The 16,769-nt window shown below is 33.4% G+C and overlaps 2 protein-coding genes across 5 annotated transcripts in view; one reads left to right on the forward strand and one right to left on the reverse strand.

The window, feature by feature from the left end:
- The first annotated feature begins 206 nt into the window (after positions 1 to 206).
- On the forward strand, positions 207 to 2,095 carry LOC111031529. Its single transcript, XM_022311518.1, has 2 exons — positions 207 to 406; positions 1,657 to 2,095. The coding sequence occupies exons 1-2, from the start codon at positions 346 to 348 to the stop codon at positions 1,917 to 1,919; spliced, it is 324 nt and encodes a 107-aa protein (XP_022167210.1). The 5' UTR covers positions 207 to 345; the 3' UTR covers positions 1,920 to 2,095.
- Positions 2,096 to 3,944: 1,849 nt separating this feature from the next.
- Positions 3,945 to 16,769, reverse strand: part of LOC111031528 (glucose dehydrogenase [FAD, quinone]) — a 39,445-nt gene continuing 26,620 nt past the window's right edge. For 3 of the 4 annotated variants that reach the window (XM_022311513.1, XM_022311514.1, XM_022311516.1), the window contains exon 4: positions 4,130 to 7,363. In XM_022311513.1, the coding sequence (XP_022167205.1) occupies positions 5,927 to 7,363 (1,437 nt within the window). In that variant the 3' untranslated portion in view covers positions 4,130 to 5,926. Of the gene's footprint in view, positions 7,364 to 16,769 lie in introns of all 4 variants that reach the window. The other variant, XM_022311517.1, reaches the window with a different exon arrangement.

A 16,769-nucleotide genomic window follows, 5' to 3' on the forward strand; every position in this document is an offset into this window, starting at 1 on the left:
ATCGCAAAGACGAATAGAGGACAAAACTTTTTTTGCCTTTAACCGCGGTAACCAGCCAAGGGGATCGAATGCAAATATGATGGTTGTGTGCCACAACGATTATCTATTTTGGCAACTTTATTGTATTTTTTTAATCGCGCCGGTTAACCGCGAGGTATGCAAATTTTTCACGAGGGGCCGTAAACGTTCCCAACTCTATAAATCCTTAACCCCACGGGTCACCAAACATCAGTCGTCCGTCTGTAATTCAAAATAATTTTTCGTGTCATTAATCCAACGTTCATACTTACATAATATTATTATCATACTAAACGGTTTTTCCCATTTTCGTGCCAGCAAGTCAACATGAACGTGAAAATCGCAATCGCATTGTTCGCAGTTGTGACGGTACTCCAGCTTTCGCACTGTAAGTATAATGTCCTACTATTATATTTTATTATATTGACTAAATCATATTAGATGTGCAATGTTCTTTGAGATTTAATATTTTTAGCAAAACAAATCTATTTTACTGTTCGCTACATCCTATATGAGTATTTCTATACAAATTAGACACTAATAATAGAACATTATTGACCAAAAAACACATTCGATACTCATTTTTGGCACCGTCCAAATTACTTTAAATATTATTAAAATAACGCATGGTAGTTATTAGTTTGAAATTCTCTATCAACTAGGACAAAACAATGGAATACTGACTTATCAACAAACGTCTTCAAATCATACAGTAAAGGAGATGATAATTAAATGGTTTACATCGTTTAAAAGCCAGTATTATTGTAGTTCCTCATTATGCAGACATTCCACAATTAATAGGATTACACAATATAATAGAATAACAGTGTATCAATTATCTATAACTTTATTAGACAGATAAATTACGCACGAAAACCTTAGCTTAATCATAATCATTATAAATTGAGATTTTTATTGTTTTTTTATTTATTAGTTTTAAATTTCAATAAATTGACAAAAATAAATTAAGTTTCACTTAACTTATTTCAATACCGTGATAGTTGATAATATGATTCATAATATGAAACAAATTGATTAAGTATAACTGATAATAGTAAGTAATAACTATTAGTGCAATGATTTAAATACACTAAAAATGTATTATTTAAAAATATGTACATTAAGTGATTAAGTTTAGGCAAAAAAAAAAAAAATAACCTTCTACTGAAATAATTAGCCACGTTTTATTAATAAAATCAAACAAAAAAAAAATCTTCAATAAACGATTTGATAAACTTTGTATTGCACTTTATATTGTAATCTAAAAATAAGTCTTGCTGTCTTTATAACTAATTCATGATTTAATTAAACAATAATATTATTGAGCATTACTAACAAAAAATAATTACTAGAGTGCTCTATTTTCTATAAACACCCAGAATATGACTTTTTAAAAAAAAGAACCTAAATTTAAATCAAAAAATGTCGACATTTGAAAAAAATAGGTAATTACTAAAAATGTTCATTTAAAATGAGTATTTGATAACAAAAAATAAATTTTATTTTCTATTTGCCAGGCATACAATAAATTGAATAAGAAAAAATTTGCAAATGTATGAACGTTTTTGCTTTAGTCATCATTTTATAAGTATTAATTTAAGAACTTTGTTGTATTACATTTTTACATTTTGTTCCTAGGTAAACCAACTCATCGGATTGTTAGAGAAACTAATGACGAAGATGAGGGTAGAACCAATAAAATCAAAGAATTTTTTGGTCAGTTTTATGGAGGCTCTAAACCTCAGTCACAATCGCCTTCAACACCGACATATCAGCAAGGTTCTTCATCGCCATATCAGCCAGATTCGTCAAATCAGCCAGATTCATCGACATCATATAAACCAGAACTATTGACATCATCTGTGGAGGAGACTCCAGCTGGGATCGAAGATAAAGACTGAGGTACAGCCCATACAAATTACAGGCCGAGTCGATACCAAAAAAACTTCCCCAAACAAATCAATTTACCAAAAATCAAAACCAAATTGCTCAATCGATAAACCCTGGTCAATACTTGAATTTCAATTTTACTGGTGCATCTGTACTCTTCAAGGCCGACGAATAGTATAACAGAATACATGAAATACAATATTATATTGATAAGATCAAGATAATTTTGTAACAAAAAATTATTTACAAATAAAATAAACAAATTTCTATCTGAATAATGGTAAAATATCATCTATGTATATTCCATTTAGAATAATCTTTACATTATGTTTTATAGATATTTAAATAATTAAGACAATTCTACAAAAAGGAAATAAGTTACCTGTAATTTAGATCCCGAGCAGAGTAATAAAAGGTATCGGTCTTAGAATTAAGTATATATTTTTTTGAGTTTGTGTCTGTCCCGTGTCTTTTGGAGCTGAAAAATAATTTTTATTGCTCCGATCTTTGATATTGTTGGTGGTTTTTAGAATATATAGCAACATTTGTATGATATTAACCTCTTCCCAGTGCTAAAAAGGGCAGGGCCTGTTTTGATTTTCAACACATTAAACGTTGTACGGCGTCGCATATAGGCAATATATAGGTACAAAGTTTAACTCATATATTTTAATTCTAAAATGCTATTTTATTAGTATAATATGTTTAGGTAGTATTTACCTACTACAATGTTTAAACGATTGTCTGGATTTAAAATGTATACCTAGTTTCTTTGTAGATCTATCACTAATTTATAATAATATTTCTTTATGACTCGTTACTTTTCAGTTGTTTGTAAAATATGTTTAAATTATATTAATGGATGGTGGACATTCAAAAATGACAAGACACTTTTTGTGGTACTCTTTTTAGAATCGTGATTAAAATATTGAATTTAAAATGTAAATGTATTAAGTGACTTTAATTTATACTCAGTCAAGTACTTATTATACTCATACAGTTTTTACAAATTATAAAATTTGATGGTAATATTTTTATGAAATTATAAAAATTGAACTATCAAACTATCAAAATTAATTATAACCATATTATTCACTACGATTATAATCTTACCCCTTAATAACCCCAACATCTTTTAAACCTATTATCATGGGCAATAATCCTTAGTTTAATAACTCAAAAAGTATACCATAAAATATTGTGTTCGTTACAATAAAATTGTTAGTAAAATTATCTGCTAATTTATCTACTGTATAAACTGAGTAAAAATAATATGTTTATCAATATATCATAATTGATCAATGTCGGGGGCCCAAATCACCAAAACGGAAGTTTAGCCATCCATAGCGGTTAGAAAAGAAAACGCTTCTTCCGACAAATTCCCATCCACACAAATTACATGCTCAGGTAATTAAGTCAATACCAGAACCTATTACCCAGCCCAAGTTAATTTAACCTACAACAGAATCTCTCAATCCTTCAACCTCTGCCAATACTTTAATTCCAATTCCAATCCTTGATTCAGGTAACGGTCAAGGACAACGAGGAGTGTCGATAGCAGAAAACATCAAGTAAAAATATATAGACAAGATCAGGTAATTTTGTATCCTCGACACAATGTGTTTAGTGTACCCACTGTTTTGTTGCCTGTACATTTTTCACGTAAAATTAGAAAAAAATGTTTGTTTTATAAATATTATGTTATATAATACAAAATATCAATGTTAAAAATCGCACACTTTAATGACGCATAATTTATTAATATTATACATAATTATTAAACTTACAAATAATATTAAATTATAATTCCTACTGAAATATAATGATATTATTTGTGTAATTAATTTTATCGATATTTTTGATTAATTTTTTTATGTATTTTTTTAAATTATACAATAATTAATGAACGATACGTCTGTATGTATTAACATTACAATAAAATACATAATATACTTAAAACTCTTTGACGCGATAAATAAAATGCATATTCTGATACAATTTAATACGACGATAAAATGATAATATTATATATAATATGTAATGTGGCATAAATTAATATAACTATTATTCTTAGGTCTAGGTACATACTTATGTTTAACTCGAGATTAAAAAATAATAAGCAAAAAAAAAAATAATAATAATAATAATTGTAACTAACCATACATAGATCCATAGTACAGAACATTATATAATTTATTTTGACATAAAAAAAGTAAAGTGATTCCTTAAATTTTCCCTACATACATAATATTGCATATAATATGCTATTTATAATTTAGGTACCTAAAAGCTAAGTGAAAATAATGATCATTGTAGTACACCTTGCAATGACAAACTAAAGACTAAAACACAACGCGCAGCTTTATGTATGAGCGTACCGATAATATTATAAACAAAATAATAATTTAGGTAATGCATCGAATTATATACTTAACAAAACGTATAAATACTACAATATTTGTCGGCTAAATTCCCTTTAACATTATTAAATATAATAATGGCCCTAATTTCTCGTCATGGCATTTCAATGTATTATATTTTAATAACATTGCTATAGTTTATATACGTTACGTTACGTGCCTACCAACTAAAATATTATTTAAATAAGACCTGGGTACGCAATATCATGATAATATTACGTTCTAATATATTAATGTTTAATAATGATAATATAATAAACAATTAACCGATTGATTTATTAAAAGCGTGCTCTTTATATAATAGGACTTAACGTTAAACTGTGTGCTAACTTTAGAGCGTATACAATCACACCGAGCACCTAACCATAACTCGTAGACGTATCGTATATAAATGGTCGTATACATAATAATATAGTAGGTACCTAAACAGGTGGTGGCGACGACTTGATTGCCGGTCGCGGGACGTGGACGTACAGTGGGACTGCGTTCTGTAAAAACAATAATAATAATAGTCTTCTCAAAAATATATAGGTGCACAATAAATAACGAAACCAGAAGCATACGGAGACGCCGGGTGGGCACTATAGTCGGTGACCATACAGGTGATATCGACGCCATCGTGATAGTGCGTGCGAGTGGTATATTATATTATATAGTACATATTTTGTGGTATAAAACTTATAGTGATATCGTCATATATTGTGTATCGTTGAGATTCATCGGCGAGTTGCACAGACTGCGTAGAGCGGTCTAAAGCAATATAATATTGTGATAACGACCAAGACGTGTGCGACGAGTGAAAAGTGACATGGTGTGCGATACGATACGAAATGGATGCACACGACAAACACATACTATTATAATAATAATATAATGTAATATAGTATAGGTGTCAGAATATGATTTTTTTTTGTTTTGTTTTAAATAAAGTGCTTGATTTCGGGCGGAGGATGTGGAGTATTGGAGGGACGAAATATTTTGGGGTGCTCCGATTGATTTTCGCGAATGAAACGCTGAGAATGGAACTGCTAGGATTAATTTTACAATAGTCGTGTTAGAAATATTGTAATATGCACAGAGAAAAATATATTGTATATCTATACGTAAATCCGAAATTAAATTAAATATTTTATAATCGAATGTGAATAAAATTATGATGAATAACTTTCAATGAAAGTATTTCGATCTGTTGTCATAGCGGATATTTATAGATTTTAGAATGCTTTGATGTAAATAATATAATTTATAACAACCACGGTTTATCAATTTATTCGATGGTCAAGTAATGGACGTACCTATATAAATACGCATTGGATATACTTTCGATACGTCATATTGCAATAGTCGGTTATATTAAATTATGCAAATATTGGAAATGAATTGTGTTTTACTTATCATGTTGGTGGTGTCTTACAATATATATATATTTTAGTCTATACTACAGGAACGAAAATAATTGCCAGTGTATGTGTTTTTAGCGTTCATATCTATAAGATAACCAGTGTATACTATTGTTTTTGCAGTTTTCCAACGATTCTAGCACCGATAGTTACAAAGTTATTAAAATAGGACGTCGCCGCTTGGCTGCCACAGTCGCCTTACCACTTGTTCCACGGCTTTCGGCCAATCCATCGGGCCTTGATCAGGTCAGACGCCTTTTCTGCGATCATCACCACCGGAGCGTTGGTATTTCCGGAAGTGACGGCCGGCATCACTGACGCGTCGACCACTCGCAGCCGATCGACGCCGTGCACGCGGAGCTCCGCGTCAACAACGGCGCCCGGGTCGCTGGGTGGGCCCATCCGACAACTTCCGGCCTGGTGGTTCTCGGGTCCTGTGTTTCGGCGCACCGCACACTCCCAGTACGCGTCGCATCCGAACTCCAGGTCCTCGCAACCCATGGCCGGCGTCCGGTCCAGTTCCATGCCATATTTGCGGAGTGCGGGTGTCTCGGACAACTTAATAGCGATCTTGATACCTTCCACGAGCACGGCCACGTCGTCGGGGTGGCTCAGGTACCGAGCGTAGATGGCTGGGTGAGCGAGTGGGTCGGATGATTTGAGCTTGAGCTGACCTCGGCTCTTGGGGTGCAACACCGCCGGTATCATGTTGATGGTTCGACGGCCGTCGCCGGCGCCGCTGCCAGACTTTTCACCCACTTGACCGGTCTTGGCACAGTCGGCCAAGTAACCGCCGAAGAAGAACTGTAGGTCGGGGTTGTCATCGGCAGGGTTGACGTACTTGGACGGAAGCACGGCGGTCACCTCGGATATACCGGTGCCGGACATGAGCCCGTCTCGGAACAGCAGATACTCCATGGCCGTGGCCCAATTCAAGGGGGTCGTTGAGGTGTCATTGATGCGGAAGTTGACAAAGAACGCCACGTGATTGTGCAGATTCCGGCCGACTCCCGGCAAATCGTGCACGACTGGCACGCCGACGGCACGCAGATCATCTTTGGGCCCGACGCCCGACAGGAGGAGCAACTGCGGCGAGGCAACAGCTCCGCCTGACACGATCACTTCTTGTCGTGCGCCAATTGTGGTCGTCCGTCCGTCTGCCCCGTTGTACACTTCCACTCCGTACGCAGCCTTCTTCTTGGGGTCGATGAGCACCCTGGTCACGGTAGCGTTGAGCATCACATGCAGGTTGGCCCGGTCCTTGGCTGGCCGTAGGAACGCCCTGGCCATGCTGTAACGTGAACCGTTCTTGGACGTGGTCTGTGCGATTGCGAAACCTGTGTGCAGGGCTCCATTCAGATCACGGACCTGGTAGCCAAGCTCCAGACCGGCCTGCAGGATAGCGTGCGACAACGGTGGGTGGTATGGGAATTGACCGACCGGCATTGGGCCGCCGACTCCGTGGTAACCAGCATCCATGATGGTCGCCTGGTGGTTGTCTTCGGACTTGAGGAAGTACGGCAACACGTCCTGGTAGCTCCAGCCCGGATTTCCCATCTTGGCCCAGCCGTCGAAATCGTGCCGACTGCCCCGCATGTACATCATACCGTTCATCACGCTCGTGCCACCTAACACCTGTTGAACATCATGCGTCGTTAATAATAATTATTACAATAGTAATTATATTTTGTTAGAAGACGAAATTTGGCGTAGAGTTTACGCTATAGACCGTTAAGTCAAACCGACCCAAAATGTGTTCTATTATACACCTTGTAGGTGAATGTTTGTTAAACATCAAATACTGTTTAGTATTAAGTATGAATACAGAATAGGTGGTTAGTATAGGTAAATTAATTTATATATCATACATCGTATAGTTATGTACGTTGTCAGTTGAAAAAATAAAATCACCTAGGTTCCCTTACCAAGAATACACCGGTTAAATCGGTGTTTACTGACGTCGAGTTAAAAGTTGTGGAAATAAAATTTTCTAATCAGTAATATTTACCAAAATATTTCCTACTTCATATTATTTAAACGAATAACCTACCTATATACCCAATCACAGCTGAAATTAAATTAATTTAACTATAGTCCTTAATCCTTATAGATAGTATAATGTGTAACTTGTCGTGTTCATACCATGGTAGGTACACCCAATATATGTATATATTGTGAATAATTTGAAATTATAAAATCAATCGATATAGATAGGATATGTGTACATAGGTAAATTAAATGACTTTCGTTAAACATCTTGATCGCTGCAACCACACAATTAATATTGTTATCACTACGGTTGAATATATAATGATTATTACCGTTTACCATTCTTTTATTCGCTCACACTATGGTTTTCTAACGATTCGAGCTAATGTAGTAATGAATGGAATACGGCATTGTTCGGGAGCTTGTGAACGGTGAACTGGAGACTGGAAGAATCGAAATCGGCTGAAGGGATATCTCAGCAAATACAGATTTCTAAAGACTATCGTTTTAAAATTAATAGTTTACATAACACATCGGTTATAACAGGTGGTTATATCACCCGCTAGAATTTCTCTAATTTGAATCGATGACTACGTTCTGTCTTATTTGTTAAGGATTTTATAGAGTACAATAATAACCTATCTAGATAACAATACAAGTTAATTCGCATCATCATAACACTGCATATTATCAAAAATGGAGTCAATTAAACTGTATGGTGTTATATAAAATGAGAATTAAAGTTACACTCTACCGTGGTCCTGATTGAACGACTGCGAACAAAACCGACTAATGGTATAGTATAATAGGTATTTTCCTAGCACTGACGATGTAATTGCTTCAACATGACTGTATGCGATCACCAACCAAACTCAAATAAAATACTTGGGATCACGATTAGCTCTGCCTAGCTAATAGTTATACCGTTCTAATGAACGGTAACGTATACCCAAATGTTTATCATGTACAATAATTTTTCGTTTTAAATATATAAACGTAAGAACACTTTAATTATTATTCATGGTTAATGAATAAACATAAATATTTCAATGTTAGATAAAAATTATTATACATCCTAGATATAATTGTATTAGGTGAGGTAAAAAAAATTCACCGTCCCTGAATCTAAAAATAAAAACGATTCGAAACAAATTGCGGTCACAATATTATTGATAATTTTATTCTTAATTGAAATACTGTAAAATTGTCAAAATGAGAGACTAATTTAGGTTGGGTTTATTTATATATGTTAGCACTATCAAGGTGACAATTTTTCATCGAATAAGAATATAAACAATTTTCTGAAAAGACATTGAAATATGTTAAAAATGTATATAATTGTTAACAGATGTTCATAGTTATTGCACAGATTCGAGAGATTTGCGCCTAAAAGTGGGTTATCTAACTTATTATGTGGGTACATTTTTATAATCATCATAATATAAATAAATATAATAATATGAACAAGTGTTTACTTGTCCTCAACGAATTTTCATAAAAAAAATGTGATTCAATGAGCTCATCCCGCTATGTTATAACTTATAATTATGTAATTCGTGTCAATGTTGGTGTATTATAAAATATCGCCATCCGAAATCTAATGCTCGATTTCACGGTGAAGTGTTCAATGCCTATAGATACCTATATAATGATTATAAAATATAACTCTATCAATTGTTTTCATATCCATTAATAGACGTGTAAAAATATTGGTCTGTGACGAGAATTTAGAGAATGGAGGTCATCTTCATGAAGCACCTCACCTAGTAAATAATAATAATCAAATATCAACTGTCGAACGCTAATACCGTCAATGAATAATTATTGCAGTTTCAGTATCATAATGATATACAGGATTTTATTTTTTAAGTAGAGCACTCATTATTTCAAAAAGTCTTAACGTTTTTGAAAATAATTTTTGATAAGATTTGAACAAAATCTATATTCAACAAATGATTCTGACAAATCAAGATTTTTAAATAATTGGAATTTATGATTTTACTTTTTTGAATAATAACATTCATTTTTAATTTCCTTTTTTTTAAGAATTTAAATACATAAGCATTTACTAATTTTACTAATTTTTACATAATATTATGTTCTTACCTCCCCCTTCCCTTTTTCTGATGATATGAACAAGTTTTGAAAAGTTTCTACTTTCGACCCAACTTTCTACCAGAAACCTCATTCGTAGTTGATAAATGGTGCATTTTCTTCTATTTTAGAATACACTTATCGCTCCCTTCAAAATTATGTACATAAACCTAGTACTGTATATTGCAAAACAAAATACTAAAATAGTAAACATTTCATTTTTTGAAATATTGCTTTGTAATTACGATTCAAATTCATACTAATTATTACTAGGTAAGTATGTAAAAAATGTATATTTTCAAAAACCTTAATCATTTCGGTGATAGTGGCTGTTAATTAATAGTATAATCACACAGTATATATTATAGAATAGGAGGGGGGTACCTGTTACAAATAATAAATGCAACGACATGCTAGAATGAGAAAGTGAAAAAAAAACAAACATGAATATCTCGACGAACAAAGGAGCCGGACGAACACGCTATTTAAAATAATATAATTCAGTTTTGTTTGTATAAAGTATAATATTATGGAGTAGTACGTGCATAATACGTATAGTATTACCATCTATTATCCTGAGTGTTGGATCCGCGAAAAGTGACGCTTTTATGAATATGAAGGCGCCCCAGGCACACAATGATGTATAGGGCCTCTTTTCTATTATCATTTAACAACAGTGTCATAATGTCTTAGGTGGTTGGTGCCGTAGTCTCTAAAAGTACCACAACCTACCCCCCCCCATCAATAATTTGTCAAATCTTTTTCAAAAACCACATAAAAGTGTATTTTCATAAATTTCGTATAGAAAAAATATAAATCCATCATTAACAACGTCACAAAGTATTTTGAACCTTAAGCAACGCGCGCCACCGCATGAGAATCTGAATTTAGAGCCCTAGGTGACTGCCACCCTGAGCCCCCAACCTAAATACACCACTGCCCTCGAAGAGTACGGACGGACATCAATTATCCTAGTACAGAATGAAGGTTTGGGAAGTTTTCGTGCACCAAGGTTGTCGTTTGAACCCTTTACCTCGAACACGTGAGAAACAACAATCGACAGGTAGGTATTTAACCGATCGGCGTCGATTCCGAAATCATCGTGTCTTCCGTCTCGTGTGCACTATATAATGCAATTTTCTATCTACTCCAATCGGCCATCGTCACATTGCGGTATGAAATCGAATAATTTCACCGAAACGCATGTATAATATTAAAGACAGGTGCCGTCACAAAAGTCATTATTGAAATGGCAGTGAAAAAACAAGTGGACAGTAACGTGTTTAGTTCCTAGCTGGAGGGCATTAAATCACGGATCGACTCGGCTCACAGATACGCGACCGCTACCTATTGTCAGTCGTGGAATGATAATGGCGTTTAGGTATTATAATATTAATGTATTCCTTATGCATAATGTATACCCATGAAACTGCGGTGGAAGTCGAAACGGTAAATCAATAATCATCTACCAGCCGACGTGCAGATATTGCCGAAGAAGTGGCGTCAAGGGAAATCTGCTGCAGCAGTGACGCAAAGACAGTCGAACAGCTGTTCAACGATGACAAATATCACGAAATCGTTATCAACGATGACGTTTATTCTGCTACTCCATCACTGGTCCCAGCATCAACCGTACATATTATACCGTTCGACCGTAACGGTACACGGTATAATATGTATGTAGGTACAATGTACGAGCATCCCCAAACATGGTCAACGAATTAATTTGGAGGTGTGCTGTGGCAATACAAATTTTTTTTTCAAACAAGATTCATCGTTTATTTCTACTGAAAAATGCACATGATTTTTCAACATATTTCAGATGCATCTAATTCGAAATCCGTACGAACAGCGTCTGTGTTATTGAACTTGCTGCGTCCCGGTGATAATGCGTAGTAATAGTATTATAGGTCACCGAGCTGAGTGAAACCACTTCACTGCGAGCGATGTATTAGTACAGTGATTAGTGAGTTGTATTGAAGTGACATTCAGAGTTGAGAGTCTTAACTTTACCTACCCATGTATAGTGTTTGCCCACAAACCTCAAGTGCAAAATGTCAAGCCTCTAGACCCAATAGTTTAGTTTATGTGCGTTGATAAAATATCGATCAGGTAATCCGTCTGTCGATTAGTTTCTTATTTTATAGAGTAAAATTTTTTGAAAAATAATTTTGAATTTTATGAATGAAAGTGTTACTATACATATAATACGCATAGTAGCAAAGTTTATCAAGTCAGTTTCATAGATGAACGTAATATACGCGCACATTTAACGAGCATAGAGGAGGGAATAAAGGTAAAATTCATAATAATATTTCAAAAGAATGTTCCCGCCAGGGTATCGTTTTAAATCACATAAGAATCCCAGAAAACGGTATACGGAGTTCGAATCGTTTTTTACACAAATATATAGAGTCGAAAACTTCACCGACTTCAAATTATTAGGCACCTACCTAATAAAAAAATCTCGATCCGATCACGATTAAAAAAAAAAATAAAGGTACATTTTGCTTCGTCAAAAGAAAACGATGCGTTGTACACCCTCGGATGTCAAACACGGCTTTAACGATCAGATAATAATAAGACTCTGCGAGAAGTGTCCTGGAAGATCCTAGTGCCGATGGTGAAAGCGATGTCCTGTCGGAAAACCCGACTCGAAGCCAATATCGGCTTCAAGTCACCATCGCCGTCGTTATGACTGGCAAATTCGTAAATCGGCCGCCGGCAGCGCCACTCGACGAGGCTTTCTATCGTCGGGATGAGGATTAATTTTTTTATAACACACGAGTAGCATAATAATGATCTGTAGCGACTAGCGACGGCGTGTAATTTCCGCCTAGGGGTGTTTGTATACGATTTATTATTATTACTTTCTGCTTACCTGTGCTCGCCCGATCGAGTTTAAGTGTATGATATATTATGTCATTGTCTATATAATAATATGACCATGACGTGTATGTAGGTACGTCGAGGGATTATTAAAATATCATCGTAGTCCGGCCAAAGTCACGTGGAAAGTCGAGAATCCGTGATGAATAAGACGAAATTAAAACCGGAATAAAATAATATAATAATATAATGGATTCGTGACGGTGTTGTGTAGGTATAACATGGAGACATAATATATCAGGTATTATAATATTGTGTATGTTGTTGTTGTCGTTGTTATTGGATGAAACTCGGACGGCGAAAATTTAAATTGTATTTTGCATTATATTATTTACGCATTATTTTTGCGCGTTCCGTGTACGTATTATAGACTATATTATATTATTGTTGTTGTTATTATTATTACTATCATAAACATTATTGTCGAACCGGCGGCCGCACAAGTGTGTGGGTGAAACTGAAAAAGAATAACCTAACCTACGAATGGAAAATGTTCTGTGCGTATTGTAAGGACAGAAAAAACGCGTTACAAATTATTATTTTTTTTTTCTTCAGTTAAGCTAATAGATATTTATCTATTTTTAAGGTGAAGGTACCAACAAAGAGCTTCATTGTACCAGACTACCAGCCGTGTACGGTGTACATAATATGTCAAACGTTTTTTTAATAATAATAATATGAGGTAATGATTTATTTTGCTAACGATGTTTATCGAAATGTATATCGTATAATTTTCTAAATTGGATTGTACGACCAGTTACATGGGCTTTAAATTGGAGATTTGGTTTTTTTCTTTTCTATCAACGCCAAGCAGTAATAAATGATTTATCGTTTCTACGTTCTTCCATACGAGCTTCGTGGAGTACAAATATAGCTGTAGTAAATTGTCACACTATTTGTTAAATTCCTGTCGAATTCAATGAATATATTATTCAATTCAAATTATACATCGTAAGACGTTAATAATTATTTAATACGAATTAATGAACACTTGATCTGGTGCGAAGAAATCCACAAATTAAATTACAAATCGTCTGTTAGTTATAGCGTGTTACATAATTAGGTGTCAATAATATTTGGAAATATCATCGGTAGCATAGATAAGCTTGCACAGACTTCATTGGCAGTTCAACGAAAATTCCGATCACCAAAAATATATGGACACGTCCCTTTAAAATGTATACCAACAGAAGAATTTTTTGAACTTGTCGATAACTTATTCATTAATATCTGATTCTATTTCCTAGGAAGATTTAAGAAAACGATATTTTAAATGCATTTTTATCGAGTAAAAAGGCGTTCAGAGAGGCAAAGTTGCTCTTTCTTGAATTTTCATCGCATATAGTCTAACCCTAGTTCTAGGTGACTTTGTACAATAACTTCAGATCGCAGAAACTTTGTACGGTTCAGTAAAATTGAACATTTCACAACATGAAGACGTCTTTGAAGTACGGTCTGGTAGAAATTTAGATTACAGAACTCAGAAATTTTGTATTATTCTAACTATAATATAAATAATTTATTGAAGAATTTAAAAATGATGTTAAAAATGTTATAAAGTGGATTGAGATTTAAACCTTATTTATTATTTGATATCTAAGATATGTCTTACATTCCAAATGGAAAGGACGATTTCAGTTATAAATTATAAATTATATTGTACTATACTTATTGCATTTTTAAAATTTAAAAATTTAAAAAATGTGTTCGATATAAGTTTTGATTTAAAATATTTAATATTATTTCATTGCCTGTTTATATTGTTAACATGTTTTATTTTAATATTGTACTTAAGAACACTGTTAGTTGTATATTATTAATGTTATTTTTGTCTTGACTTAATATAATATTTATTTTGTAATACGTAGAGATATGTTAGTAATAGTTTAATATATTATTAGCTGCCATGTAATACTTAAGTCTCATTGAACTTTATAACATTTTTAATATAATATATTATGACTTTAGACGTTTATGTTATTATATAATCTATAGTTTATAGTCTTCATTGTGTATGATTATTTGTATATAATTATAGTACATCGTGTTCTGCAATGTACCATTTTTACTCGACTATAATACAAAGTGTCCGAGTTTGGCATTTCAATCAATGATCGAGGCAAAGTGACCGTTTACCAGTTACCTACTCAGTACATCCCATCATGCACACGCCCAGAGTTCTGACAAGACGATCAACATCCAATAACAGCTATAATAATATAGACATTTGATGATTTCGGTCGTGCACGATGAAACTGTATTTTGTTCTAGTTTATACATCTTACGTAATACCATAACTGCGCAGCGCGTGCTGTTTAATTGACTCGAATAATATAAATAATACTCAAACAAGGACTGAGTTTTTTTTTTTTTTAATGTATTTAGGTGAATAGATTTTTAACAATTCCTCAGAATAACGTTTTCACGTTTTAATCCGACCATGAATGTCACTTAAAAACCGTAAAATTTTACTAAGAAAAAAAACGTTGATCATTGTTTTAGCTAGCTGGGTCGATACGACGCTCGACGTAAAGTAATTAGGTACAAATACGACGTAGGATACCTTCTAAACACCCTAAGATCTAAAGCCCAAAATGTTTTGTCAAGGTGCATATGATAATAATACATTTTGTGATCGATACTAGGCTAAAATGTACACCATGCATAATAGGTACCGAGAAACATTTAACCCGAAGCTTTCGTGTTTTCTAAAGAACATGCAATTACGTATCCATCTAAAACATTTTTATTTTTATATTATTATAAAATATACCGCATTTTGTATTGAAACATGCGAATACAATAATAATTCTTTCCATTAATGTGAAATATTAATTATTTTTAATAATATGAAAGTGTTCAGACTCCTATACCACGGCATTGAGCCATGATTAATTAAAATTGTACAGAAATATTCATATATTTACAAAAGCGTACACATAAATGTTATAATATTATAACTTATGAGTTTCAAGTAACTGGCATCTTCATTTTGAAAGTATTTTTTATAAAACTATACAATGAATACATTTGGAAAGTAAATATTATCGAATTTATATAATAATATTGCACTGTACATCACGCTATAGATTGTAACATTTATCACAATATATTTACGTATGAAGTTTTTGATTAAAAAAGTAATCGATTTTCCATTTGTTTTATCTTTCACGAGAGTGAAAATTCTAATTAATATTTACTAATTAGGAACGACTCGACGACGCCTGTTTGAGGACAACTAAACTTTAAATACGCGATATTTTGTATTGGAAATGAATAATAATTACAAAATGATTTTAATCTATAAGAACAACTTATACATTTGTAATACATAAATTATAGTTAATTGACGCATTTTTTAACATTCTTTTTTAATTACCATGTATGATATTGAGTTGGAAAATCCAGTTTTTTAAAAAAAAAACTTATAATAATATTACGAGGTTTTAATCGGGAAATTATTAAATCATAGGGCACTCGAGTGAGTAACTATGTTGTTTGTACCTATGATCTAAACGTGTTTATAGGACTATTTAAACACGATAAAGCTCACGTCACGACTCTAGAAATCGTTGAACGATATAACATAGCCAAGAAAACAAACGAACGAACGGTCTACGATGTATCGCTCAGATTTTACGTTTTTGTACAATGCGCCTTTATGTATTGCAGATCACCATCAGTTCCCATTCAATTTTTTTTCCGTCACGAAACCAAATACGCGGTGGTCTGAAAAAAAAAATTATACTTGCAAACACGAAATCGTAGAAACCACACAACCTCGGCCGGTTTATGGCCCAATGATCAGCTTTAGCTCAAAAAACTCATAGGACACTGCAAAATTATCTGACCTGAATGTTCGAATAAAAAACAATAGCTGACGTCGTGACTCCATAGTCTCATCGAACACGTATAAGTAATTCGTATAGGGCAAATCTCGGATTTATATGAACGGAATACTAAAAATATATTACGATTCCGTGAAGGTTAACGATATAATATCAGTCCATTAATTCATTAAAAAAACAATATATTATATATTAGAGTACATGAAAATAAAAAAAAAGGA

The sequence above is a fragment of the Myzus persicae genome, unplaced genomic scaffold, assembly GCF_001856785.1.
Source record: "Myzus persicae strain clone G006 unplaced genomic scaffold, MPER_G0061.0, whole genome shotgun sequence".
NCBI classification, from domain to species: Eukaryota; Metazoa; Arthropoda; class Insecta; order Hemiptera; family Aphididae; genus Myzus; species Myzus persicae.

Coding starts and splice junctions, on each gene's coding strand:
- LOC111031529 (XM_022311518.1), top strand. CDS start 346: ATGAACGTGAAAATCGCAATCGCATTGTTCGCAGTTGTGACGGTACTC. Junction 407..1,656: donor GGTACTCCAGCTTTCGCACT/GTAAGTATAATG, acceptor TTTTGTTCCTAG/GTAAACCAACTCATCGGATT.